A 26784-nucleotide genomic window follows, 5' to 3' on the forward strand; every position below is an offset into this window, starting at 1 on the left:
TGTTTATAAAAAAGGTGGCTTGAAAAGTGCACAAACCATAGTAATTTACGCACACTTGTGTGCTTACCTTACTATGGTTTGTGCACTTTTCAAGCCTCCTTTCATAAGCATAGAGATTAATAGCATATTTCTATGTTTATAAAAGACGGCTTGAAACGTAAACAATTCAAGGCATCTTTTATAGAGCGTTGAGGACGGACAAAACCTGAGGTGGCTTTGTCCATCGACAAAGCTTTATAAAAGATGCCTTGAATTGTGCACGTTTCAAGCGGTCTTTTATAAACATAGAAATATTTATACGTTTATAAAAGATGGCTTGAAACGTATACAATTCAAGGCATCTTTTATAAAGCTTTGCCGATGGAGAAAGGCGCCTCGGGCTCTGTGATCTCTGCTCAGAGCAGATAGATCACTGAGCCCGAGGCGCCTTTCACCCTCTGCAAACCCGCGGGCTCCGTGATCTAATCAGCATATTAGATCATGGAGCCCGCAGGTTCGCTGAGGGTCAGTGACCTGGCGAGGGCAAACAAAGGAACTGTAACTCAAATGAGGGGTCATCAGGGAAGTTACAGTGACTGACAGAAGTGCCAGCCAGCCTCAGCGACGCTGTGCCTGGCTGGCACTTCTGTCAGCTCGCCTGAAATTAAACTGGCGGGCACATCTCCCGTCGCGGCTGCGGCCGCGGCGGGATAATGCATCCCGCCAATGTTGTGTGGGATGGGGGGCCCCGGCAGGGCCCCGGCTCAGTCGCACTTTTTGGAGACCCACTTTAAGCACTGAGTATGGGCCATGTTCTAAACATGTTGTGCTTATGTTGCCAGTGACACAATCCTTTCTGAGTGGAAGTGGGTAAGAGAATAGTATGTGAATGAAAGGTTGTAGGGGTGCCGGAGACAGTGTAATTTTATACATTATGGTAAGTTATACTTAATGATGTGTATGTCCATTGTGGTGTCGAGGTTGGTTAGGAGTGCTGGTGCCAGTGGTGCATATGTCCATAATGGTAGTTGGCGATATGCTGACATGTATTGTTCAATTACGGTGGGGGAATGTGTGCAAGGAGCAGACCCACTTGAGCAATGCATGTTTAGAAGTGTATGCGGCACAGGGTGGTGATCTTTGGGGAATACGTGTGGAGCACATTGTCTACGTGCTACAGCAGGACAAATGAGTTGCAAAGCGTGAATTGTGCACTCTATGGTTGTGGTGATAGTTGGAACATGCCATAATATTTGGTGTGCGGCAGGAGATGGTGCAGTGAGAAGTTGGGTAGTGTGGCCACAGGGTGCAGTGCGTACGTAATGTGAGTATGGAAGTGGGTATGGTTGAAGGGCAGTTTATATGTGGTTGGTTACTGTGCTGTGTGCACATTTATTGAAATAGGCCCAATGTTGTGAAGGTGGTGTGCATAGGTTGGCAGTGACACAATAGCATGTGAATGGTAGTGCATAGGGGTGGTGCAGGTTGTGCTATGGTTGTGGCTTCAGCTAAGTGTGACACATTTTCGTGAATGGGTGTTTTATGGTTTGGGGGGGATGGGTAGAACTGACGCTACCTCTGTAACATTTGTGCAAAATGTTAGGTGCCCACATGGTCTCTTGCTTGGATGTTTAGTGTTGCGGTGGGTGTGGAAAGGGTTGCACTGTTGTATGCATACCTAAAGGTGTGCTGGGGCGTGTTAGGATGTTTGTGGATGCTGCAATAGTGCCTTCTTTAGCAGACATTTCTGGTGGAGGGGCTTTGCAAACAAACGGAACGTATACTGAGAGTGTTTAACAGTAAAAAAGGAGTGGTGTATAGAAATGACAGTGTGCAATGCAGAGGTATTGTATGTGATTGGTGCATCTGTGTTTTGAAATGTGACAGCACCCTATTTGGGGAGTGCTGAAAAAGTGACTGGAAGAAGTACTGTCACAGCTGTTTTGGGCTGTGGCCCCCACTGTAGATGGCAAAGTGCACGTGCACATCCTCCCATTATGAGCAGTGTGGAAATTGAAATGGAGTTGTGGGAAAAACACAATTAGGCGTTTAGGGCGTGGTTCATAAGAAGGGGAATTACCATTTCGGCACAATACTGTGTCGTGAGGGTGGTTGACATGGGGATACGCATAATGCTTATCGTCATTGATATCTTTGTGCGCCATCTGCACAGGTGTTGCATGCAAAGAGGAGTAGCTGGTAATTTCGGGTTGGAAGTAGTGGACGCTTTCTGGGCCTGGCAGGGTGACTGCAGTTTCAGCGGGATGGTTCGCTTTTGCAGATATGTGGCGTAAGTCACAAACATGGACTGTGTCATGGTGCACTATGGAAGTGCACATTTGGGTTACATGACTAGAATGTTGTAAAAATGTGAGGATAGGCAAACAGAAACGCATACGAAGAGAAAATACAAAATAAATGTCATACATATACGCTGGAAGACTGAATCCCTTGCCTAGTTTCATATTGTTTAAAACCAACCCCCCCCACCTTCATTATCACAAAAAGGTAGTGGATTACACGGTACTTTCAGGATGGCATGTGCCACATGCTGGGTGGCCATGTGGATGTATGCGGATGGAGAAATCGTGCATACGTTCATTGAACTTTGCAGTGGACATGCTTTGGAATGGCACAACATTTGTACTGTGAATATGCAACAGTACATTTCAAGTTTTGCACAGCAGTGACAGTGTTCGATGATGGCGGCTTTAATGCGATTGGTGGATGCGTGTGTGCCTATTTACCAGTGACCTAATGGAGTAGAGCTGCAGAGTAGATGGTGCTAAGGGAAGAAGGACTGTTCCAGATGTACAGGGGTTCGGCCCACATGCTACTTTGGGAGGCGCACGTGGCAAAATCTGCCCTTTACACCACCTTGCCCAATTGCCATGTCAGTGTGGGGATTAGCCAATCAGGTAGTGTGGGTGTGGTTAATAGGAAGGGGAGGTGAAATGATTGCACATTACTGAGGGTGGCTGACATGGCGAAACGTATTGTGTTGCCTGTAGGTGCTTCCTTTGTAATAGGTGTGCACAACTGTGCTCTGCAAAAAAAACTTTGACAGCAATTTTGGTTTGGAAGGAGGGGACGCATTGTGGAACGCTCTGCATGAGTGCCATTTCGTCGATATGCACGCACTTTGCAAAGACCTTGCCACGTTTCCAGTAGTAGATGTTATCGTAATTAATTACTGCGGCATGCATATGGGTTACCTGCCTTGCTTACATTTGCCCCGTAGACTGAGGAGATTGCTGGGTGTCGTGAGGATGCTTTTTCCCACCACCAAGGTGCTTCATTAATCTACAATACCACGAAGAGTATGGCCTACTGCTCATGGATGTTGTTCCGAGTCAGACGAAGGAAGGTGTCTCATCAACAGAAGCATGTACACTTTTTTGTCCGCTCGTGGAATGTTCTTCTGCAACAATGACCTTATTACTTGTGGACATGCAGAGTGTTTCCAAGAAAATGGCATTTTGTTGTCCTCAATTGGCAAAGCAGTTTTGTTTGCTCGTCTACATGATGCAGTGAAGAGTTTACTGAACTAATGTGGGTAGAAGAAAACACAAAAGCTACTAAAAACAGACAAAAAAGGTGTTTTTGTAGAAGGATCTACACCAAAAAAAAACCAGACTCTTTTTAGAGTCGCCCCTTACTACGAACTCCCCCTGCCCTGGTTGCAAGTTATTCCCCGAGGCCCGCATGCAGCGCAAAAGTCATATGCAGTGATTTCGCGGGTGGGGCCACGAAATTGGAACTGTGGGGATTGTCCAATGAGTTGCTTAGGATGTGCGGCAATAGGAAGAGGGACTCCTGCTGCTCTGGGGTCCGGCTCTTGACGTACTTGGGACCCGCACGTGCCACATTCGACACTCCTTACCATGCTGGCCTATGGAAACGGCACTGCAGTGATTGCCCTATCATGTGCTGCTCAGGGTGTGCGTCAGAGGAAAGAACGCCAATAGGAAGAAGGACTCCTCTGGCTTTACTGGGGCGTGGCCCTGGTGGTACCTGGAGAAAGGCACGTGCCACATTCTGCGTTTGTGAGCATGCTGGCCAATAGAAATGGGACTATTCCCTTTGGCCAATGAGGTGGTCATGGTGTACGTTACAGAAAAAATGGAAATGGCACTGCAGTGATTGCTCTATCCTATCCTAGGGAGAAGGAGTCCTCCTGCTTCACCGGGGTGCCTCCGTCGCGGTGATGGGGGAAAGGCACGTGCCATATTTTGCCCTTCTCACCATGCTAGCCAATGTAAATGGGACTATGGCCTTTGGCCAATCAGGTGTTCTTGGTGTGCGTCACAGGAAAGGGAGGCATTCACTTTTCCAGAACTTTGTGTACTGCGGCTGGCAAGCATGGCAAGGCGCACAGTTTTCATCGTGGGTGATTACATTGTGGAAGATCTGTGCATATATGCCCTCCAAGAAGACTTGTCTAGCAATTTAGGTTTGTAGGGAGTGGACCTTTTGTGGAGTGGTATGGAATCATGCTGTTTCAGCGGACTGCTTCTAGAATGTCAACGCATGGCCTCTTCGGCAACTGTACATGTTGTGATCGTGCACTTTGGAGGCTTCTTTTTGGATTCCATGCCTTGTTCCCATGTTTTCAGTCAACTGAAGATTTTGATGAAAACAGTGCAGCGCATTTTTCCTACTGCCAAGGTGCTTTTCTCATGTATACTGCAGAGAATCGCGTGGCATTATTCCAATGCTTCCTGTCGCCAGCCAGAGGTCGGAAGGGGTCTCATCAACAGAAGGAGGTGTGACTTCTTGAATGCTGCTGGGATGCTTGCCTGTGAGAATGAGAACATCGGTTCCCGATACCTAGACCTTTTCAAGGGAAATGGCATGTCTTTGTCGGCCATTGGCAATGAAATGTTCGTGCACAATCTACAGACTGCACTGAAGACCCTACTGTAAGAATATGAGCTGCAGTTCAAAACGCACATTCACGTATGAAAACCGCAAAGAAAGTGTTTCTAGGGAAGCACATTTAAAAATAATTAAAAAATTAAAAAAACACAAAGAAAACACATTTTCTTTTAAGAGCCACCACAACCAACGACGTGTGCTCCCCTGCTACAAAGTTATTCCCCCATTCCTGCGAACATGCAGCACGGAAAGTCTGCAAATATCACAATAGTTGCAGGGTAGCACGTGGTACATATGCCCATTTTGCAGATGACGCCCATAGAAATGGGCCTGTAGAGGCTACGGGATTGGGCAATGAAATTTGTGGGTGTGGTGTGTACGGACCGACGGAACGACACTGTGTATTTGTTCACAGAAATGCAGAGGGTGCCGTTATGGGTGTGTGTTGTACGAGGCACATCTTGCAGATTTTAGGGTACGCTGACATACATTCAGTGAAAGTGAATGCAAAACACTGTGCACTTGCTACTCATTTACCAATCAATGATGTTCATGTGTAGTGCTATGGACAAGGTACAATGAAGTGCCTGATTTTGGTTTGTGTGTGTGATGCGCAATCATGACGACATTATTGTTGTTCATTGTGCAGGGAACATTGCACAGCATGTTACACGAGTTTCAGCCATGAAGGAGGCACTTGCCCAGTTTGTGCGTTTCTTTCCGATCTCTTGCATAACTTTCTATCGCAGTATGCAGCTACCGATGTGGCAGCATCATTATCTACTTGGTCCGTCAATGGAGACAGCGCGGTACATTGCAAAGAAGTGTATTTGTGCATTTCTTTGTCATGTGCCGGGGAGATTGAATTTTTGGGTGGCCCTCACCTATATAGGCGTCTCTCATTGTAATGCTCCTGTAACGACAGTTGCAATGCACTTCCATGTACCTTCCCTGTGCACAGTAGCGCATTGCACTACATGTACAATACAATGCCCTTTGCCGGGTAAGGGTCTGTAGCACAGCATGTGCTTTGGAAAGGTTGTTTTATATCTCCGCTGCCATACAGGAGTGCCCCTCTTGTTGGCCACAGCAGATGTGGCAAATGCTGCACATGAAAGTACCCAATGTCATTCTTTGAAAGGCGGTAGCCGGCCCACTGCTTCTTTGTCCTTCGTTTTGAGTTGTCGTCACATGTAGTACAAACACTTTATGTTACGCCATCACTGTTAGCGGTACCATTCAAGGATATACATACATTGTGGAACACAAGAATCTTTACAACTACGCCAACCACAGCTTCTTTACGTATGCCACAAAGCCATTTATTCTGTGCAACCCATGCACATGCAGCCCTTTTCTTACCACCAGTAAGATTGTTTGCGCTCTGTATATTCTGCTGTTTCCTTACTTGCCTTTACACACACTAGTATGTGCGTCCGGAAGGTGCACCAGCTTTGCAATTTTGCAGCCTTACTACAAACTGGGCCACTTGCAGTTACATGTTTTCTTCAACTGTATAACCGGCATGTGACCTGTTCATACTTTCGTCACACTGCTCAGTGCACACACAATGTATCAGTTTCACGGGTCTTGGAAAGAGAAGCAGCAGATAACTCTGAGTAATGCCACATTTAACACGCCTATGTCACAGTGCAGGTTGCTGTTATTTGTTTACCAGTGGCCGTAATACAGTTAGGAGTACTTTAGCCACACATTGCTAAGTTTGCACAGCCTCCCACGAAGTGGACAGCAATACTTTAAATGTGGTAGACTACTGCATGAATACGTAGGACTGGCGACAGGTGCAGTGTTATCAGCGTACAGTGCATGACCTATGCATGGGTCTAGGTGTGGAATGTAAACACGTGTGCTTCCACAACTACTTACAAGTGCATCTGCAGATGCTAACATGCAGACACTAATGGAGTCCTATAGACACTTGCCGTGTAATTGCACATACGCCAACCAGGTGAAGTCTATATATGTTACTAAAAACCTTTTCACTGGGCGTGGCCTGGAGCGCGGACTATGCAGTCGCCTCCTTGATGGCCTCCGTGGGAAGCCCGCTGCATCCCAGCTTATGAAGGTTCCCAGGCAGCGTTTTGGATCCCAACTCGATGAGGGGACGTGGGAGGGTCCGGAGCCCCGCCGCTGAGCTGCCGGAGCCCAGATTTACCGAGACAACGAAGATCGGACCGCCTGCATTTCGCGGCCCCTCCGCCGCGCAATCCAAGATGGCGGACGGGACCCAGCGACGACGGCCGAGACGCGGCCTCATCATCGGAGCTCTTCAGATGGACCCCTGAGCGCACCGGCGACCCGGCTGACTTCCCAGGCGGCGGGAGACGAGGTAGGAGCCTCGGGCCCCGGGCCCCCCCCCCCCCTTTTGCATCCGCCTCTGTCCCGGGAGAGGAAGACCTGCAGCCACCTCAAACACACCGGGGGCGCGCCTCACCGCGCAGCGGCGGTCCCCCGGCTCTCGCCCTCCGCTACGCCCCGCCGTCACTCTGGAGGAGGGGGCTGGGACCGAAGAGTTCGGAGGCGAGCAACCCTGCACTGCCAGCACGACCACCAGGAATCCGGCGGGCGCCCGTGGCGATCTGGACCCGCGCCCTCCTTCATGAGAGCTAGGCCTGAACTAGCGGGCCCCGGCACCTGATCTGCTCCCGCTCGTCCCTTCGTTTGCTTCCTGGGGCGCCCCGGCCCACACCCACCATTCCAGTGAGACCGGGACGACATCTTAATGCACCAGAAGCCCCTACGTGCAACCAGGACATCGGAACACCCATTCTAGCCCCTAGAGGGACTCAGGCTACCCTTAAGCCATCGCCACTACTGCGGACAGACTACCTGTGGTCCCTGACCCACGCTTGCTGGACCACGCCATGTCTAGGCAACCGAAATCCGCCAAGTCCTCGGACATAGCGACAATGCTAATGTCATCCGACAGAGCAAAGAAACTGGACACCCCTCCCCCCGCCTCACAAGAATCTCAGGACAACAGGGGACCGTTAGCAACTAAAGAGGACATTCGAGATTTCATGGCTGACATTAAAACCGAATTCCGATCATGTATGTCGGAACTTACGGCCAAGTTGGAGACCACCGACAAAAGGGTCTCGGAGATAGAACAAAGAGTGGGGGAGATTGAGGACCGAGCCCAAGACCACGCCTCTTCCCTGTCGGAGATTCAGCGCTCCGTCGGGCTTTTGCAAGACAAATGCGAAATCCTGGAGTATAAGCAGGAAAACTTGGAGAACAGAGCCCGGCGCAATAACCTTCGCATTCGAGGGGTCCCTATGTCGGTTCCAGACCAAGAGCTTGCCGGATACGTGGGCCTCTTCTTTCAGTCTCTCCTCCCAGATATGGCGGATTCACTGTTGCTACTGGATCGCACTCACAGACTAAACCCTCGCCGTGGAGTTGAGTCAGACGGACCTCCTGATGTGATCACCAGGGTGCACTTCTATACAACTAAGGAAGCCATATCAGCAATAAGTCGCTCTGAGAATGAAATCACCTTCCAAGGGACTCCCCTTCAAATTTACCAAGACCTATCTCCGCTGACCCTTCAAAAAAGGCGAGCCCTTCGCCCACTAACCACCTTCCTTCAAGCCCAAAAGGTTCGCTATAAATGGCTCTTTCCTACAGCCTTGCAATTCTCCTACAAGGGCACCATACGCAGGATCAGTCACCTAGATGACGCTGGAAGTATATTGCAGCCGGCCCCCACTGACTCCTCGCCCGCACAGGCCACTGAAGCGGCAATTGACTCGGACCTCATAGCCTCCCCTAGGTCCAAACAAAATACATGGTCGAGGGTTCCGAGATTTAGGAGGAAAAGATAACCTGGAACGACCCCGCAAGGGACCCCTCCGACCCCTGTGACCCAGCTCAGCGATCCTGGCGCAGCGGAACCAATCGCTTCTCTTGAAAACACGGATGGATTTCATCCCCGATGCAGCGGGCCTCTCCCCCACGGCCCATGCCCAGCTTCAAGGTACATTCCACCTATGAGTCCTTGGAGCAAACCACTTACGTTTCCAGCCATGTTGGCTATTCCTTGGTTTACGGCCCCGTTGGCCAGGGGAGGGCCCAACCCCATAATGGGTCCCCTACCCCCAGTTAAAACTTGGACCTCCCGTTGGTGGTCTGAGCAAAAATTTCAGAAGCAGGTTAACAGATGGTCACATCTCCCACGACATAATGGCTGATCCTCCAGTGGCTCCCCCCCTCCCACAAGCCTCATCAGCGACCCCAGGTCCCGCTCCGGAACAGCAATCCTGGAAGTTCGTCTCTCTAAACGTCAGGGGCCTGAACTCACCGGCCAAACGCAAATCAATTCTACAAAAACTCCAGAATGAGGCCGCCGCCGTGGCCATGCTACAGGAAACTCACCTGCTACCGGCAGACTTCAGCCGCCTACACTCTCGTGACTTTCCAAAGCAACTCTTCGCATCCGGCAACTCCAAGCGAGGTGGCACTGCAATCCTGTTCCGGAGAGGGCTGAATCCCCAGATTCTAGACACCATAAGCTGCCCGGAGGGACGCTACATAGCGGTGAAATGCCTGCTGGCAGGACAGCTGTTCTCCCTGGTCTCCGTATACGCGCCGAACCTAGGCCAAGCACCCTTCTATGATTCGCTCACCACAACTCTCTCTCCCTTTCTGGAGGGCCAGATAGTGATCGGTGGGGACTTTAATGGGGTCCCGGACCCCGTAAAGGACAAATCGCACCCACCCTCCCCCGGAGACTTCGCCACGGCCTTAGCCCTTCTGCGCTTGTTCAGGACTTTGGGGGTGGTGGACTCATGGAGAGTGCTCCACCCATCTGAAAAAGACTTCTCCTTCTATTCTTATGTTCACCGGACATTCTCCAGGATAGATCTCTTGCTAATTTCCCCGCAAATCTTCGCCTTTACTGAAGAGGTGACCATAGGCTCCAGAATCCTATCCGATCACGCACCGGTCACCTTGGAACTCCGAGTTCAGGGTCCCCCTGATCCCCAGAGACGTAGATGGACACTATACGACCCCATCCTTAATGAGATGCCACTCAGAGACGCTATCGCAACCACAATCGTCAATTTCTTCAAGGAAAACCCCAGCGGAGATACCTCCTTAGCTAACACCTGGGATGCAATGAAGGCAGTGCTGCGGGGAGAACTGATTGCCAAAGGGGCAGCCTATCATAGACATAAACAACGAACTCGTCAGGCCCTGGAAGAAGAACTGGAGAGGGCAGAAAAAACCCACAAGGAAAAAGGCTGGACCCCTAAAACGCAGCGAGCTCTCCGGACAGCAAAACAGAAAATTGAAGCCCACTATGCGGAACACACCGCCCATCAAATGACGAAAGCCAAACAGTTCTATTATGTCAAAAATAATAAAGCAAACAAACTACTGGTGGCTAAACTCGCTAAGATAAGAAGAAATAACACAATCGTGGGCCTACGGGACCTGCAGGGCAAGACGCAATACTTAGATCACGACAAGCTTCGAATTGCATCGGCCCACCTGACCCAGGTAATGGCCGCCCCGCCTCGGAAGGCCGAAGAACAGAGGGAATACCTGCAAAGCGCGGCGCTCCCCCGACTGGAGGACGCAGCCCGGGACTCGCTGGAAGCCCCGATCACCGGCGAAGAAGTCGATGAGGCGATAAAATCCCTCAAGTCTCGAGCCCCCGGCCCGGATGGCTACACGACAAGATTTTATAAAATTTTCAAACCACAACTCCTCCCACCCCTGGTACAGCTCTTTAATTCATTTAGAACCACGGGCACTATAACCCCGTCAATGCAAGAATCAATCACCGTCCTGCTGCCTAAACCTGGCGGCGACCCAAAGAATCCTGCGTCCTACAGACCGATTGCTCTGCTCAATATAGACGCCAACATATACTCCAAAATCCTAGCAACCCGCCTGTCCCGGATCCTACCAGAGATAATCGACGCCGACCAGAGTGGCTTCATCACACACCGTTCTACAGCTGATAATATTCGCAGAGCTTTAAACCTGGTGGAGCTGGCCTCCCGAGACTCCCGGGAACTGGTACTCCTGGCCCTGGACGCAGTTAAGGCCTTTGACAAAGTGGACTGGAACTTCATGAGGCTTACTCTCGAGGCCTTTGGCTTTGGCCCAGAGTTCTGCGCCATGACTCTGGCTAACTATTCTGCGCCCAAAACCTTTCTCAGAGTCAATGGCATCCTTTCTTCCCCTATTGGCCTGACCTGTGGAACCAGACAGGGCTGCCCGTTGTCGCCACTGCTTTTTGCACTAATCATGGAACCATTCGCCCAACGGATCAGGCGAAACCCGGAAATCAAGGGCTTCCAATCGAACACATCACACCATAAACTGGCCCTATATGCAGACGACGTCTTACTAACCATCACAGAACCTCGCACTTCCTTCCCTCAGGTCCTAGCTGAGATAGAGAGCTATGGAAAGGTCACCGGCTTTGCCATCAACTTTCAGAAATCAGCTGCCATGGGGGTGGCCCTTTCCCGGGAGATGCGGGAGGCCCTGGTCCCACTATGCCCGATACAATGGTCAACTAAGAGCATCAGCTATCTAGGGGTCCAGATCCCAGCTGACCCGGGGGAAGTCTACCGGGCAAACTTTCCCCCACTGTTCACGGAACTCGTGGCGGACTTAAAACGGTGGACGGCGCAAGAAATCTCACTGATGGGTCGTATCACGGCCTGTAAAATGAACTTGCTGCCGAGGTTTCTATATGCTTGCTCTTCGCTCCCAGTACCAATCCCGGCACCGGCCCTTCAGAATCTGCAGAAGGAAATGTCACGGTTCATTTGGAAAGGGAGAAAGCCCAGAATCCCTAGGACCACGATGCTGGGCAATACTAAACTAGGTGGCCTCGGAGTCCCAGACCTACAAAAATATCAGTTGGCGGCCCAACTAGCCTGTATTCGAACATGGCAGATACTTACCAACCGCCCGAGATGGGTGGATCTTGAACAGGCGCAACTGCCGCTCCCGCTACGTTTTCTCCCACATATCAATCCCTCCGAGCGCCGCCAGTGGCAGAACCTCCTGAGGTCCACCAAACACACGGTGGCTACCTGGGACAAAGCGCTGAAACAAAAGAAAACCCCAGTGGGACTTAGCCCCTCCTCACCGGTGTTCCTGAACCCGGCCTTTGCGCCTGGCTGGGCCACCCGAAACTTCAGATCCTGGATAGCGGGAGGCCTGGTGACCCTGGGCCAACTTTTCGAAAGAGGACAGCCCTGCACCTTTAGGCGATGTAAGGAACTCTTCCAACTTCGTGAGCAGGACAGATTTACATACATTCAGCTGCGCCACTGGTGCTCCCATCCACAGACCCGCCAAGCTGCCACCCGCCCCCCCACAGCCATGGAACTGACTCTAATTGACCTCCCAACTAGGGGGAGCATCTCCACCCTATACAAACGCCTCCAAACTGACTTCCTAGTCTCTAAAACCCGGTATATGGCCCAATGGGAAGCAGACCTGGGCCGCCCAGTCGAAGACCAGCTATGGGTTGACATTTGGTCGCGGGCTCATACTTCTTCATCTTGCATTACGAACAGGGAAGGCGCCTATAAAATCCTCCTCCGCTGGTATTATCCTCCCCTAAGGCTACACCATATGAACCCCACACTCAACCCGAATTGCTGGAGGCAATGTGGCCAAGTAGGGACTTTCCTTCATATGTGGTGGTCATGCCCGAAGGCCCAGGCTTTCTGGAAACAATGCCTAGCAACAATCACAGACATCACTCAGGTGCGACTTCCCCTGGAGCCCGAGCCCATCCTCCTGGGAGCCCCAGTCCCCGGAATCTACCCCAGATCTGGCCATATGGCCAAACTGCTATCCCAATGCCTATTGGCGGGCAGAAACGTAATAGCTCGCACTTGGAAAACAGTAGAAGGACCGCTAATGCCCTTCTGGTGGGTTAAAATCTGGGACATCTTAATCGCAGAGAAGGTGACGGCTGCCGGGGCAGGCCGCCTACATCGCTTCGAAAACATTTGGGGCCCACTCCTAGACTTTGATCGGAATTATCCAGCCCTGACATACAAGCCCCAAATAGCCAGGAGGACTCTACAGGAAGATAACTCCCAGTGGCAACGGGAAGAAGAGAAATGTTAAGACACGAGGGTGGGAGGGGGTGAACAATCTACTGTATCTTCTTTATGCCATTTGTCGGAATTGATCGTTTTGTATTGCTTAAACCTGCCTGTTTAAAATAAATATTTTAAAAAAAAAAAAAAACCTTTTCACTTTACTGAAAAAAACCTATGAAATTCACTAACAAAAAAAGTTGTTAAAGGGACGTTATGGTTAAGTTGCACTACTGAAAAACCTAGGAAATTCAATGGAAAAACGTTGCTACAGGGACGTTATGGTTACAGGTAAAACCTAAAAACCCCAGAAATGTGCCAGTTATCATAAGGAACGCAACCATAAGTAACGCTACCACTGTGCACTGCAAGGACTAACACCCATAACATCAAAGATGACATCACATTCCATAGACTGAATGGGGAAAAACTTTGCGCACAGCTATAGCCGAATGGCTGGATGGATTTGCACCAAATTTGCGGCAGGAGCGGGGGCTTGGGTCAGAAAGCGTGCCTGTGTTTGGTGGAAATCCTACCAGTACTTTTGTTGCAAAGAGCTGAAATGTACGTCTCAAAAAGTGTGTGATATTTGACTCTGCTCCACGGACTCATATCCCTGTTCACTCCGCAGACTGCAGGCTCATTGGCTTGCAGTACGCTGTGTTGTGGACGACCTTTGGACGCGGCCGGTGCTTGGCTGGAGAGAAGCATGCTGTGCGTCAAAGTTTTTGGGAAATGCTGCCATGGTGTATCAGAGGACAGTGCGCCGCTAAAAGGGACTGACAAACATAATGTACGGCATATGGTGGTGGGAAGAGGGGATGGAAAGGGAGGGGGAGAGAGAAGTGATTCATCGGAGATATGTGATTATTAGGTCGACGAAGACGGTGGTGTGTCTGCAGTATCCATGCGTACTGTGCCAATTCACTGGTCCCTGCACAGGCCCAACCATGTGTGCTGAATGCAGGCAGCCTTCGTTACGGCATGATAGCTTGTGCGCAACCTCTTACCATGCTGCCTGGTGGTACCTTAATAGCAGACGGGGAGTGTATGGCAAAACATATATCACTCCATGTGGTGGTGGGAAGTAGGGATGGAAAGGGTGGGGGAGTGAGAAGTGAATCATCTGAGATATGTCAATAGGTGGACGAAGATGTTGATGTGCCTGCGGTGTCCTTGCGTACAACAGCAATTTGCGCGTCTCTGTACAGCCGCCTCCCATATGTGCTGCATGCAGGCAGGCTTCATTATGGCACGATAGCTGGTGCAGAGACCTATTTCCGTGGTGACTGGTGTGAGCTCAATTTCAGAAGGGGAGTGCATTGAACATAACATGCACATCATAAGATACCGTGTAGTCCAGTGTGTTGCATGGATGGAAGCCTTGCAGTGACAACTATGTCCCGCAGTTGGAATTAGGTTTTACATGGTTCCCTTCTGTGTGTGGTACATCAGCATTGCATAGATGGTTGATTGCATGGGTTTGGTGCTCCTTAGCACATCCTACAGTGTTTAATCCATGGATGCAGCTACTGGAGTCAACAGTGGAGACGGACTAAACTGCACATCACATCGGATTGCGTAGACTATTGGGTGCATGGCCAAAGGCCTTGCACCCAATAGTCTAGGCCTTGCCCACACCCACCGCAGCAATGCAGTTTACACTGCATTTGTCACAGACTCCTCACCTTTACAGAACAGTTGTGTAGCACATTGTACACTTGATAGAGCACCAGAAGTCAGCTGACATGCAAATACTGTTGGTTGGTTGGGTTGGCAGTACACCATCGTATGTGAATGAAAGTGGGTTGGGGCGCCGGAGGCTGTGTTAAGTTTGTTGATTCTGGTAGATGGTGAATCTTTCTATGCATAGCCGTATGACGGTGCCGAGCTTGGGTAGGAGTGTCGGTGGCTGTGGTATGTGTGTGGATTGTGGTACTTGATGACATGTTGCATGGCTGCATTAGGTTGCAGTGGGTGTGGCCAAGGCCTAGACTATTGGGTGCATGGCCAAATGCCGTAGGCCATACACCCGAAAGCCAAGGCCTTCACCACACCCACTGCAGCAATGTAGTGTTGACTGCATCTCTCAGAGGGTGATCACCTTCACAGAATGGTTGTGGAACACATTTTACTCTTCATTGAGCACCAGAAGTGCGATGCCATGCATACATTGTTGGTTCCATGGGTGCGATCATTGTTGGAACATCCTACGGTTTCCGGTGTATGGCTGGAGATTGTGCATTGAAAAGTCTTGCAGTGTGCCCACTGGATGCAGTGTTGGAACACTGTCAGTATACAAGAGGGTAGGGTTGAAGTGAATGTGTGATGTGCTTGGACATTCTGGTTTGTGCAGCTTCCTGGGAGTAGGCCCAATGTTGTGAGGACTGTGTGGTTTGGTTGCCAGTGACATAATACTTTGTGCATGGAAGTGGGTAGCTGTGGCTGAAGCAGTGGTAGGTTTGTGTAATCTGCTAACTGTGACATGTTTCCATGCATCGCTGTGTTATGGTGCTGGGGTTGGGTAGAAGTGCCACTGGCTATGTTCGTTTGTGGATTGTGGTTTATGGCCACATGTTCTCATGAATGGCTCCATTATGTTGTGATGGGTGTCAGCAAACAGTAGACTCTTCTGTGCATGGTGAAAGGCATGATGGGTGCCGCTCTGGACGAAATTGGATGCTGACATTGTGGTTTCTTTACCACACCTTTGTACGGAAGGTGCTTTGGAAGCACAAGTGACTTGTACTCGGAGCGTTCAACGGTAAGTATGGAGTGCTGAACAGAAATGATAGTGTTGAATGCAGACTTCTTGGCTGTGATTGGTGCATGCATGCATGAATATTTCACAATCCTCAATGAGGGGGTACTGGAAGAAGAACAGTGGACAGGGGAGAAGGACTGCTCCTGCTTTACTGGGGTGCAGTCTTCACTGTATCTGGGAAAGCGCACGTACCACATCCTGCTATTCACAGCTTGGTGGGTATGCCAATGGAACTGTGGGAATTATGGAATCATGTGTCAAAGGTGTGATTCACAGGAAAGGGCAGTACTACTTTCTCCCAATACTCTCTATGTAATAAGGTTGGTGGACATGGAGAGACACACAGTGCTGATCGTGGGTGATACATGTGTACAAGATCTGTACAGGTATGCTGTGCAAAGAGGCATTGCTGCTAATTTCCAGTTGGAAGGAGTGGATGCTTTGTGGGCCAGTGTCCATGCATGCAGTTTTGGTGGGATGGTTCACCTTTGAAGATATGTGGCATTTTTCATGTCAGGGGTGTTAGAATGGTGGCACAAGTTATGGTTGTTTAGTTTACCATAAATGGTGAATTTCTGGGGGGTTTCACTTTTACTTGTAAGCATAGTATGGATGGGTTGTTGTTAGTGCAAAGTAGCTGTAACGTTCCTGTAACAAAGGTTTTTGCACTGAAAGTGCTAGTTTGTTCTTAGGGCAACTGAAGCATAACGTCCCTTCACCAACGTTTTTTCAATGAATTTGATAGGTTTTTAGTAGGCCACTGTAACCAGACCCTTCCTTTAGCACAGCTTTTTCAGTAAAGGGGATAGGTTTGTAGTAGTGCAACTTAACCATAGCGTCCCTTTAACAATGTTTTTTGTTAGTATATATATATTATTTCATATCCAAAGCCACATGGGTACACTGTACACTACGTTTCTACTTTACAAGTCACCTTACTGGCAACAGATCAAATTAATATCTGCTTTCACCATTATCTGGCATACCAAGCCTGATGTCTGGCACACCAAACCCCATATTTCATAGTGCTTTGTCGTTTGCTATTGTCTCTATCAACTATCCTTCCATTGACACCTTCCCTATTCATGTCAACATTATCTTGCTTCCCCTTTCTTTTCTAGGTAGCACACTGGTAAACCTTATTTCCTATCTTCCACTTGCCAAAGTCTTGAGAAAACACTGGAGTAACCCAGAAACACGTGTTGGCAAAATGGCTTTCAGTATTACATAGCTCTCAACCTTTTCTGTCACCAAGGCAGGTGAAAAGCACAGATTTTGTTTTGGACAGGTGAGAGCCCATTGAAGTGAATGGTCGTCTATGGGGCTTGGCGGGTGACACCCGCCAAAAGTGCGTGAGTTGAGTGCTATGCTTGTAAAATTGTGTTCCATGAGCAATGAGCTGTAGAATCTCTATTTTCATCATAAGCTGCAAAATAAACAAAGTACTTTGACGTATAACGCCAATACTTGGTATATGGCGTGAGTACATTGGCATATGTCGGCATTAACCCTTCCTCCATCATCCTCGTCACAGTCCTTAATTGAAACGTCATCTTTAGACACACTCTCCATACCACTTTTCCAACTGACATAAAGGAGCGACCCGGCTTTGACCTAGTCCCTTCTCTATGTTTGATGATTTTGTTTTCTTTTCATTGGACCTATAGGAGCCACTCCCACCACACCACTTTTCACCATGGCAGCCATTTGAAGCACTCCTTACTTTAGTTTGTTCTTGCATATAGACACACCCGTTTTCTTCTTGCGGAGTATGTTTGGGGATTCCCTCCTTTATTTCTTCTGAATATGGTCGCCTCTATTGCTTAGTCCCAGGTACTCGTCTGCTCAGTGGGTCGGCAAATGGGCCATTACCAGTAAAGGTTTAATATCTTCTGTCGTTCTACTGCTAGCAGTTTATTTGGCAGCAGTATAAATTATGCTTTCCTCATCCACTTTCAAATAGATGCTGGCTAGCTCTGCCACAGCATGCCCTTGATCTAATTTGGCAAATCTTCCCAACCTACCGGCTTATTTATTTTCCATCTCCTGCTATCATCAGGATTGTTAACACTTTAGTGGCCCCTAGTGAACCAGGTTTGTGGGCCCTTCTGTGCAGTGTATTGCCATGTATGTGATTTCTTCGAAAATATTTCACCTAATGGAGATTTCACCGAATCCATTTCACTGAAAAATGAAATCTACTTTTTATACTTCTTTTTTTTACCCCCACAGCCCTCCCTCACCTGTCCACACCCTAACGTATACCCTTACCCCACACCCTATTTATTATGCATTACAAATAGAGCATTTTCCCTACCATTTTCAGTTAAATAAATTAGGTGAAATCTCATTAGGTGAAATGGTATTCGAAGAAATCTACGGTAATGTTGCCAGGCTGATGAGCTGCTGTGGGATTGGCTGTGATATTGTTGTTATGGGATCCTCCCCATTTAAGGTCAGTAACGGCGATAGCTGATTCCATGTCGCAATCAATCTCAGCACAAATGCATCCCGGAGTACTGCATACAATGCAGTTTTATCCTGGGTTACTTACACGGATTCTGCTTGGTAGGTCATCAAGTAATTAAGGATTGTGATGAGGAAGATGGACAAAGGGGTAATTACCCGATTACTTACCAGTTATCTTCATTACACTGAGTACTAGGGCCTAATTACAGCTTTCGCGGTAGCCATGTCGCTATTGGCGGCATGGCTGCCTCCAAAACCGGGTCCGGGTTCCCTGAATGGGGAATTACCGGGCCATTCCGAGTTAGGAGGGCCCGGTAATTCCTCCCTCAGGGAACCCGGGCCCGGACCTTCCCCATTCCCATTCGAACCCCCATAGGGCTCAATGGGAATGGGTGCAGGGAGCTAACAACGGGCCGATTACGACCAGCTCGTTGTTAGCTCCCTGGTCCCCTCATGGGACCCTGTAACGACGCCTGGTTTTACCCGTTACCGGGTCCCACGAGGGGACCTCGTAATCAGGCGGAATGGGAATAACAGGTCCGCATCCATTAGCGGACCACATTACCCCATTCCGCCTGACTCGTAATGAGGTCCCTAGCCTTCCTCCTCACAGTCCCACATCCCCACCCCTCTAGCCTTATACTATGCCAGCTTGGTATTTAAACTGGATGTGGTGTGCTGTGGTGGGAGTGGCTCTTATAGGTCATATGAAAAGAATTTGTTTTAAAAAACATAGAGAAGGGACAAGGGCAAAACCAGGTCTCTCCTTTATGTTGGAAAAGGTGGTATGGGGAGTCTGTCTCAGGAGCTGATGCCTCAAGTAAGGACTGTGATGAGGAAGACTAGGACTCTGTGCAATGAAGATCACCGGTAAGTAATCTAGCCAATACTTTTCATCACAGAAATGCTTTTCACTATACAGTAGTCAAACCAACAGTTTTTTTCAAGTCCAGTCAATTGAAATCTGTTGATCACACGGTTAACTAGTGTGCTCACCTTTAAACAAATTTTTTCCCAACAGGCCTTGTGCAAGGACACGCTTGAATTTGCCATGGCAAGCAGAGATGCCAGCAAAGCCTTTTGGAAGACCTGTGTCGAGTACCACGCTTTCTTCAGACTCTCGGAAGAACCGCAATCAAAGCCTAAACCCTTCCTGTGCAGCAAAGGCTCCAACTTCAGATACAGGTGACCTGTAAAGCTAAAGAGGTCTTAAGAGGTTCATGATAAAAATATAACCTGCTTATAAAGAGTTCTCATCTGCCAATGACTCTTTTTAACATTTTAGCGGGCGGACTCAGAAGCAGCTTTTAGACAACGCCAGCAAACGGAAAACAAAGAATTTACCATTTGAAAGGTAATTGTATTTCACTATTGAGTGTGTATTGTATTTGTATACATATTTATATGTACTCATAAATGTTCATTTGTTCTGTGTGTTTTTCCAAGGAAACACTATCCAGAAAGGCAATGCAGATCCTCGCCAGATATTCTGACTGACGTTTCAAAGCAGGTAATATTTGTACTTAAGGTGAAACAAACAAAAATGACTTGGGGACTGGCTAGAAGTTTGGCAGTAGTGGTGAAGCCTCCAGTATTTTGAGATAGCACAGTGCAAATTTCAGAGTTTCCTTTTGGAAACTCATAGATCACGCTCGCTTTTGTGTGGAGGTAATTGACTCCACACAGAGCCATTGCAGCATGCATTCATTACCAGGTGCAGGAATTACTGATCCCCATGCAGTCCTAGGGGACCCCAAAATTGACAATAAGAGAAGGGTCTGAATGACTCAAAATCATGCAGACCCTTAATAATTACTGCATGGTTTTTACACCGTGACTACAGTCACTCTTCACTTGCACTGCCTCCCTGGCAACCCCTGCACTGCGGGACTGTCTCTGTATCACTACAGCCCCCCCTCCCCCCCAGCACTTGCCTGCACTTACCTTGCACTTTCCACCAGCTGGCCCTATTTATTTATTATTTTATTTCTATTCTACTTATTTGTACTGCACTCCCCCATCCCCCTTCCCCTTGCACTTTTTCCCTTTCCCCTACCCCTGCACTTGCGCGGTCTGAATGACACCTGGCCTTATAGGATCGTTGTCTGTCTTCTCCTTGTTCCCCCCTCCCTGCCTCGTCGCGCCTTGAAACATTTGTGTATAGGCGCGTTACAAATGCCTTATCATATCATGGTTACTGCATGTGGTGACGGTAGTTAATACCAGCATACCTGTCATTACACTCGTAGTCTCACAGGTTCTGCATGGTTACTGCATGTGGCAACGGTAGGAAATACCACAAAACCTGTTATTACACCCTTAGTCTCACAGGTTTGTTCTTCATGCGGACATGTTGTTAAATTACTCCATCTGATCAGGCCTCATCTCTCCTTAAAGAACAGATCACTGTAAGCCACTGCATTGGTAATGTCACAGCTGGACTATTGCAACAGCCTCCTTACGGGTACATCAGAGGCAAATCTCCATCGTCTTCAGATCACTCAGAATGGAGCAGTCAGGGCTGTTTTTGGGCTCTCCAAGCGTGATCACATTTCGGCCTACAGGCAAAAGCTACACTGGCTGCCTATAAAGCAAAGAATTAGGCCGAAGATCCTATCCCCAGCCTACAAATGTCAGAATGCGGCTGCTCCCAGTACCTTATGAAAAGGCTTAGGTTAAGACACCCTGGTCAGACGCTGCTGTTCACTGAAAAGCATCTTCTGAACCAACCTCATTTTCGGTTGAAGAATTTTGGCGGTGCAAGTTTTGATGTCCATGTACCACAGGAATGGAATGCTTTGTCACCTACTGTCAGATCTTTACCGACTCGAACAGTCTTTAAGAGGACTATCAAAACCGCCCTTTTTTAATCCCGCCGACTGAGCTGAATGTTTCCTTCCTTTTGCCTCCCTGTCTTTGATCTCTCGGTATTCTTCCTCTGTTTCCTTCTTGGCTCTTCCGTGCGCTCTCAAGCCCATGAGCATATAGCGCCTAATACGAGTTGAAATAATAATAATAATAGTCAGTAGATTTTCGAACAAGAAAAAATTATAGACTTTTGTTTTGTACTAGAAATTAACCATCTGCTGGCCAAAAGCGTCTAAGAAAACTTCCGAAACCGACACACATGCATTTCGACAACAAACATTACCTAAGCTTCATAGATCAGGTGGTACATTAGGAGGGACAGTGCTACAATTGCACACCGAAATATTAGAAATACAGAGACATCAGAGGAGAAAAAGAGTCTGCATTAAGCAGAGGAGCTCAGTTACCGGAACCCTCCTTGCCGCGCCTCACTTGAGTTGCAATTGGAAGCATGTAAAGTGCTCCTGAGTACCTTCTTGTTTCATAATAATTTTTATTGTATATATGTAATTTTCAAACAGATGATAAATGCCCCATTCCACTTCCCTCTTGCAGATGAAGTAGAAATGATCAAGTACTTTAATATCAATGATATCAAAACTTTTCAAAGTCTTTATAGCCCGAAGCAAACCCACATAATCTCTCAAATCTCTGGCATACCATTGCAGGATATAAGCAAAATATTTTATATTGTACTAATTTCACTGGCCCTGAATCAGCAGAAACATGTGTGCATCAATAAGAGTATGCTTAACCAAGAGGCATGTGTGTGGCACAAGAAGGTAATTTGCATTTGGTATTTGGGCATTTATTTATCGCAAGCCTATCTAGGAAGCAGTGCAGTGCTGTACATGTAATTTAGGGCAATATATGAAGTGGGGGGTTACAATATGTGGCATGAGACGTTCCAGCCAGTTGGGTGGGGTGTGATGCAGGAGCACAAGTAGCTTAGGTGGCGCCTTGGTTCAGACTGAAGTCTAAGCTTCTGGGCTCCATCCTGAACTACAACAGCTCTGACATGAACTTGTTTGCCACCAAGATTCTAATATTTTCATATAGGCAGGCTGTAGAAACAGGAGGCAAGTTTCCCGTTTCATTCCTTGTGCACAGGTTCTTCTGGTCCTGGTGGTAGCCTGTCTCCGGGTTGAGTGAAACTCATCTGAGCTGCAGAGTTTTGCAGGTAGGTGGGAAGGGTTTTATATTCCAGAGGAGGATTAGCTGGCAGAAGGTAGGGTGGAGCAGTGTATGCTAGTTAGCCACCTTTAAATTGTATTCTGCTTAGATGCATGCCCATATATACTCCTACAAGTGCCTGCAATTAAATTAGAGAAGAGGTTGTTGAATTTGTAGTTGAAGACAAAAGTGTTGGCAGATTTGGAAGGACTGAAAAACTGTGTTGCCTATGGATACTTATTTACAACCATGCTTTAATCAATGAACCTTCTGCTCCTGGGCACTGTTCCACCAATTTTACTTAAGCGCAACTCTAAGGTAGATATAAGGCTACAGTATGTATTGAAGGTGAGTTGAACCAGCAGGTTGGAGTCAGCGATTGCGGGAATGCAAATAACCCTTTGTCTCTATCTTTTATCTAACCAATGCCTCCAAAACATCAGCAACAGTGACAGATGTAACTTTGAACCAAATATTGATACCAGACCAAGGGAATTGGGAGTTCTAGGGTACTGTTAAAGAGAAGTTCCCAAGGCGGATACCATCCTGTGTCCTAGGAGATGGCTCTTCCCAAGGGTGGTCTTGGAGTTTTCCAAAAGGGGTCAGGGATGCTACGAGTGTGGGTGATAGATCACTGCTGTAGTGACTATAACATATTGGCCCACAAACAAAATAGGAAGGAAATACACCTTATTACTAATTGTGATATTACCCTTTTTAATTAAACTATTTCAATGTAAATTGTTAAGGTCTGAACCTTCGATTAGACAAATCGTTGATGCAAGAAGTAATCAACAGCATGGAGGTCATTGCAATCACATTAAGCAACGGAACAAAGGAACACTTCCTGTCTGCTCAGGTAAAATTCCAGTAGGATTATTAACAGCGATCCAAGGGTGTTCTCCAATGGGACCTGAACTGCAAGCCCTGCATCAAATGGTTCACTTACTGGGATGAATTTGATGTTATAGATAAATGAAATATGCCCTAATGATGGCTGTTCTTGAAAGTGAACAATCCTGGCCTTCTAACCTCAGACGTAAAAGTTCTTACCCAGAGCCAGATTCCCCATGACAGGTCATGTACAACTGAGGCTGCAAGACCGGTCGTACATTCTTTGATCCTGCACCCGAGGAGGCAAACTCTGTGACTCTATGGAACCCAGTGTCCTTGTATGTCAATAACAGGTAGGTATTCAGAAAAGCCATAAGGTTGTATTTGTATTTGTATTTTTATTATACTTTATATAGCACCTTTGTCCAAAGCACTTTACATAGAGAAAAACAACAGTACATAAAAATCAGTAGTGCAAATCGACATTCAGATACTATCGGTAACAGTCAATCAAGGACAATGAAGCAGGTGAGTTTTTAGAGAACAACGGAACAGAGAGTAAGAAGTAATGGAACAGAGAGACAGGGAGAGCAGGTTCCAATGAAGAGGAGCATTGAGCTGAAAAAAATGAAAGCGGGATTGAGCACAGAGGGACAGGGAACATTGAGCCCGAAAAGACCGGAAGAACAAAGAGAGTGAGAGGGAGTATAGAAAGAGAGAAGAGAAGCAAAATAGTAAGGGGCAAGCCCATAGAGAGATTTAAAAACTAAACAAAGAAAGTTACATTTAAGTTGAGAGTGGAAGGACAACCAAGTGAAGCAAGAGAAGAAGAGATCGAGTCCCAATAGGAAAGAAGACAAAGTGAGTGAATAGAAGAGTGGTAGATTGATTTAAGAGGAGCTAGACGTGAAAAGGGAAGGCCAAAGAACGTGACAGAACAATAAATCAGTCGAGAAAATATTAGAAGTTTGAGAAGAGATGAGAAGTTTCGTAGCATGGAAGGTGAGAAAAGGTCGGACTCTGCGAATATTATAGAGGTTAAAGCGACAGGAGCAAGATGTGAGAGAAATATGGTAGGCAAAGAAAATATTAGAATCGAAGTGAAGACCAAGGCTATGCGCAGTGGGAAAGATAGATAGAGGGAGGAAAAGAAATAGAGGGAGGAGGGGAATGTGGGAAGAGAGTGTTAGCCGGAAAGAATAAGACCTCAGTCTTTCCAGCATTTAAAGTTAGAAATGGGAGGCCATCCAAGATTTAATGGCAAAAAGACATGTTGAAAGAGTGTGATCATTATCAGGAGTAAAAGATGAGAAGGATAGAAAGAGCTGAGTATCAGCATAGAAGTGATGCGATAGTCCAAATGAAGAAATTATAGGAGCAAGAAGTGAGGTATATAGGTAAAATAGAAAAGGACCCAGGACTGACCATTGAGTGACACTGTGATCAAGGAGAAAAGATGCAGAAGTGTTACCACCCCAGAAGACAGAAAAAGTTTGATTAGATAAATAAGAAGAAAACCACAATAGAACAGAACCCCAAAGACCAAAGGAAGAGAGGGAATCCAAAAGCAAAGAGTGTTCCACAGTGTCAAAAGCAGCAGATAAGTCAAGAAGAATGAGAACAGAATAGTGTCTAGGATAGCGGGCTGTGAGAAGGGAGTTAAGCACACAGGTCAGGGCTGTTTCAGTGGAGTGACGTGGCCGAAAGCCAGACTGAGTGGGTGGAAGAATGGATAGACCAGACACAAACGTTGAAATTTGTGAATAAGCAAGACGCTGCAGGAGCTTAGATAGAAAAGGTCAAAGAGATATGTGACAAAAGTTTGTAACAAGAAGGGGATTAGCTGTGTTTTAAAAAAAAATAGGACTAATAATTGCGTGTTTAAAAGCAGAAGGAAAAGTGGAAGTAGAGAGGCAGATGTTAAAGAAGGGAGCAAGAAATGGTACAAAGAGCGTATAGATTTTAGGAATGGAATCAGTGGGGGCAGCAGTGGGGTGGATTTTGGCCAACAAGAGAATCACATCGGAGTCAGAAACAGGAACAAAGTTAGAAATAATGTTAGAAGGAATAGGAAAAGATAAAGGAGAAGAATTATAAGAAGGTGAGGATAGAATATCCTTACATAAGGAGTGAACTTTAGAAGAGAAAAAGGTGCAAAGTCAGATGCTGATGGAGATGAATTACTAGAAGAATCGGACGTAGAGGGAGAGAGAAGCCGAGTTAAAGTTTAAAAAAGCCACCACGGGTGAGCAGATTGACTATGTAGAAGATCGGAGAAATAAGTGTGTTTAGCAGAGTTAATGCAGTCATCATAGAGAGCATAATAAGAGAAGTAGTTAGCATGATTAACAGGAGATCAGAGTTTGTGCCAGCATCTTTCAAGACGATGAAGAAGACGCTGCATAGAACAAAGATGGGAAAATAGCCATGGTTGGGCCGGTTCATGGGTGGGCTGAAAGGAAGAAAGAGGATAGAGTTGTTCGAGACTTGAGGCAAGAGATGAGGAAAGGGTGGACATAGCTTCGGCCGCAGTAAGAGTAGAAAAATGTGTAAGCGATGGAAGAGAATTTATGCAGGTATCATAGAAGAGTGAGGAATTAAAGTTGTAAGTAAGAGAAAGAAGAGATGCAGAAAATAGGGAATGATCAGATAAACAGGTAGAGCAGATATATAAGAAGCAGTAAATGCCGAGATAAAAACTGAGTCAAGAGTAGAACCAGAAGTGTGAGTGGGAGGAGTGGGGAAAGTAAGTGTGAGTCAAGTATAGAAAGAAAGTGAGAAGCTAAGTGAGTAGAAGAGAGGTCAAGATTAAAGTCTCCAGGTAAAACAAGTGGAATAGGACTAGGTAGAATGAGTCCAAGAAGGTGGTCAATGTCGTCAAAAAATGACCTAAATGGGCCAGGTGGACTGTAGACAGTAAGAAAGGAAATGGCATCTGGAGCAGTGAAAATCTTATAAATAAACTCAAAAAAAGAATAGTCCGGTATAGGCACAGGAGAAGGAATAGATTGATAAGTGGAACGATAGAGTAAACCAATGCTGCCACCATGACCATTGGCTCAGGGGACATGGGCGAAAGAAGACAAAGAAGAAGTAAGAGAAGCAGCTACAGTTGAATTATGTGGAAGAATCCAGGTTTCGGGTTATACAAAAGAAATGAAAATGCAAATGTAGAAAAAGGTCCAATACTGTAGAATTCTTATTGCAGAGCGACCTTGCATTCCATAAGCCAAGGTCATAGCAGTGGAGGTGTCAGTAAGTTGTGGATGGATAAGATTAAGATTTATACATGGGTCTGTAGGTTGGCAGTTTGATCGTACCCAACCTCAATCAAGTGGTGAGATAAGGTAAAGTCCAAGCCTCAGAGGATGAGAATAATGGGAGATTTACATGGAGGCTACATATTGTCAGTTGATGGATTCCTCTGGTATCGGGGTGGAATAATTAGAATGGGACATGACATTCAGTCAGCTGGCCACATGGACTTGGTAAAGATCAAAGGTAGGGTAATGAGCATTTTTGTGACCTGAGCCCTGTTGAAGCGTTTGGCACACTTCCTAGATCAACTCACGAACAGAATGGGCTTCTCAGGCACAGTTGTCAACTGGTTCAATTCTCACCTCTTGGACAGGTGCCAAACTGCCCAATTGTCAACTTCGTGCCGACCTCCACCGGACCTCGTGTGGAGTGCCACAAGGCTTAATACTCTTTCTA

The 26784-nt window shown here is 47.2% G+C and overlaps 1 protein-coding gene across 1 annotated transcript in view; it reads left to right on the forward strand.

The window, feature by feature from the left end:
• The window catches only part of FRMD7 (FERM domain containing 7), a 762724-nt gene that overhangs the window by 700544 nt on the left and 35396 nt on the right, over positions 1-26784 (forward strand). Inside the window, exons 9-11 of the mRNA XM_069612841.1 lie at positions 19217-19380; positions 19481-19549; positions 19642-19705. Coding sequence (XP_069468942.1) covers positions 19217-19380; positions 19481-19549; positions 19642-19705 — 297 coding nt within the window. The remainder of the gene's footprint in view (positions 1-19216; positions 19381-19480; positions 19550-19641; positions 19706-26784) is intronic.

This window comes from Ambystoma mexicanum, chromosome 5p (genome assembly GCF_040938575.1).
Source record: "Ambystoma mexicanum isolate Mex_15411 chromosome 5p, UKY_AmexF1_1, whole genome shotgun sequence".
NCBI lineage: Eukaryota > Metazoa > Chordata > Amphibia > Caudata > Ambystomatidae > Ambystoma > Ambystoma mexicanum.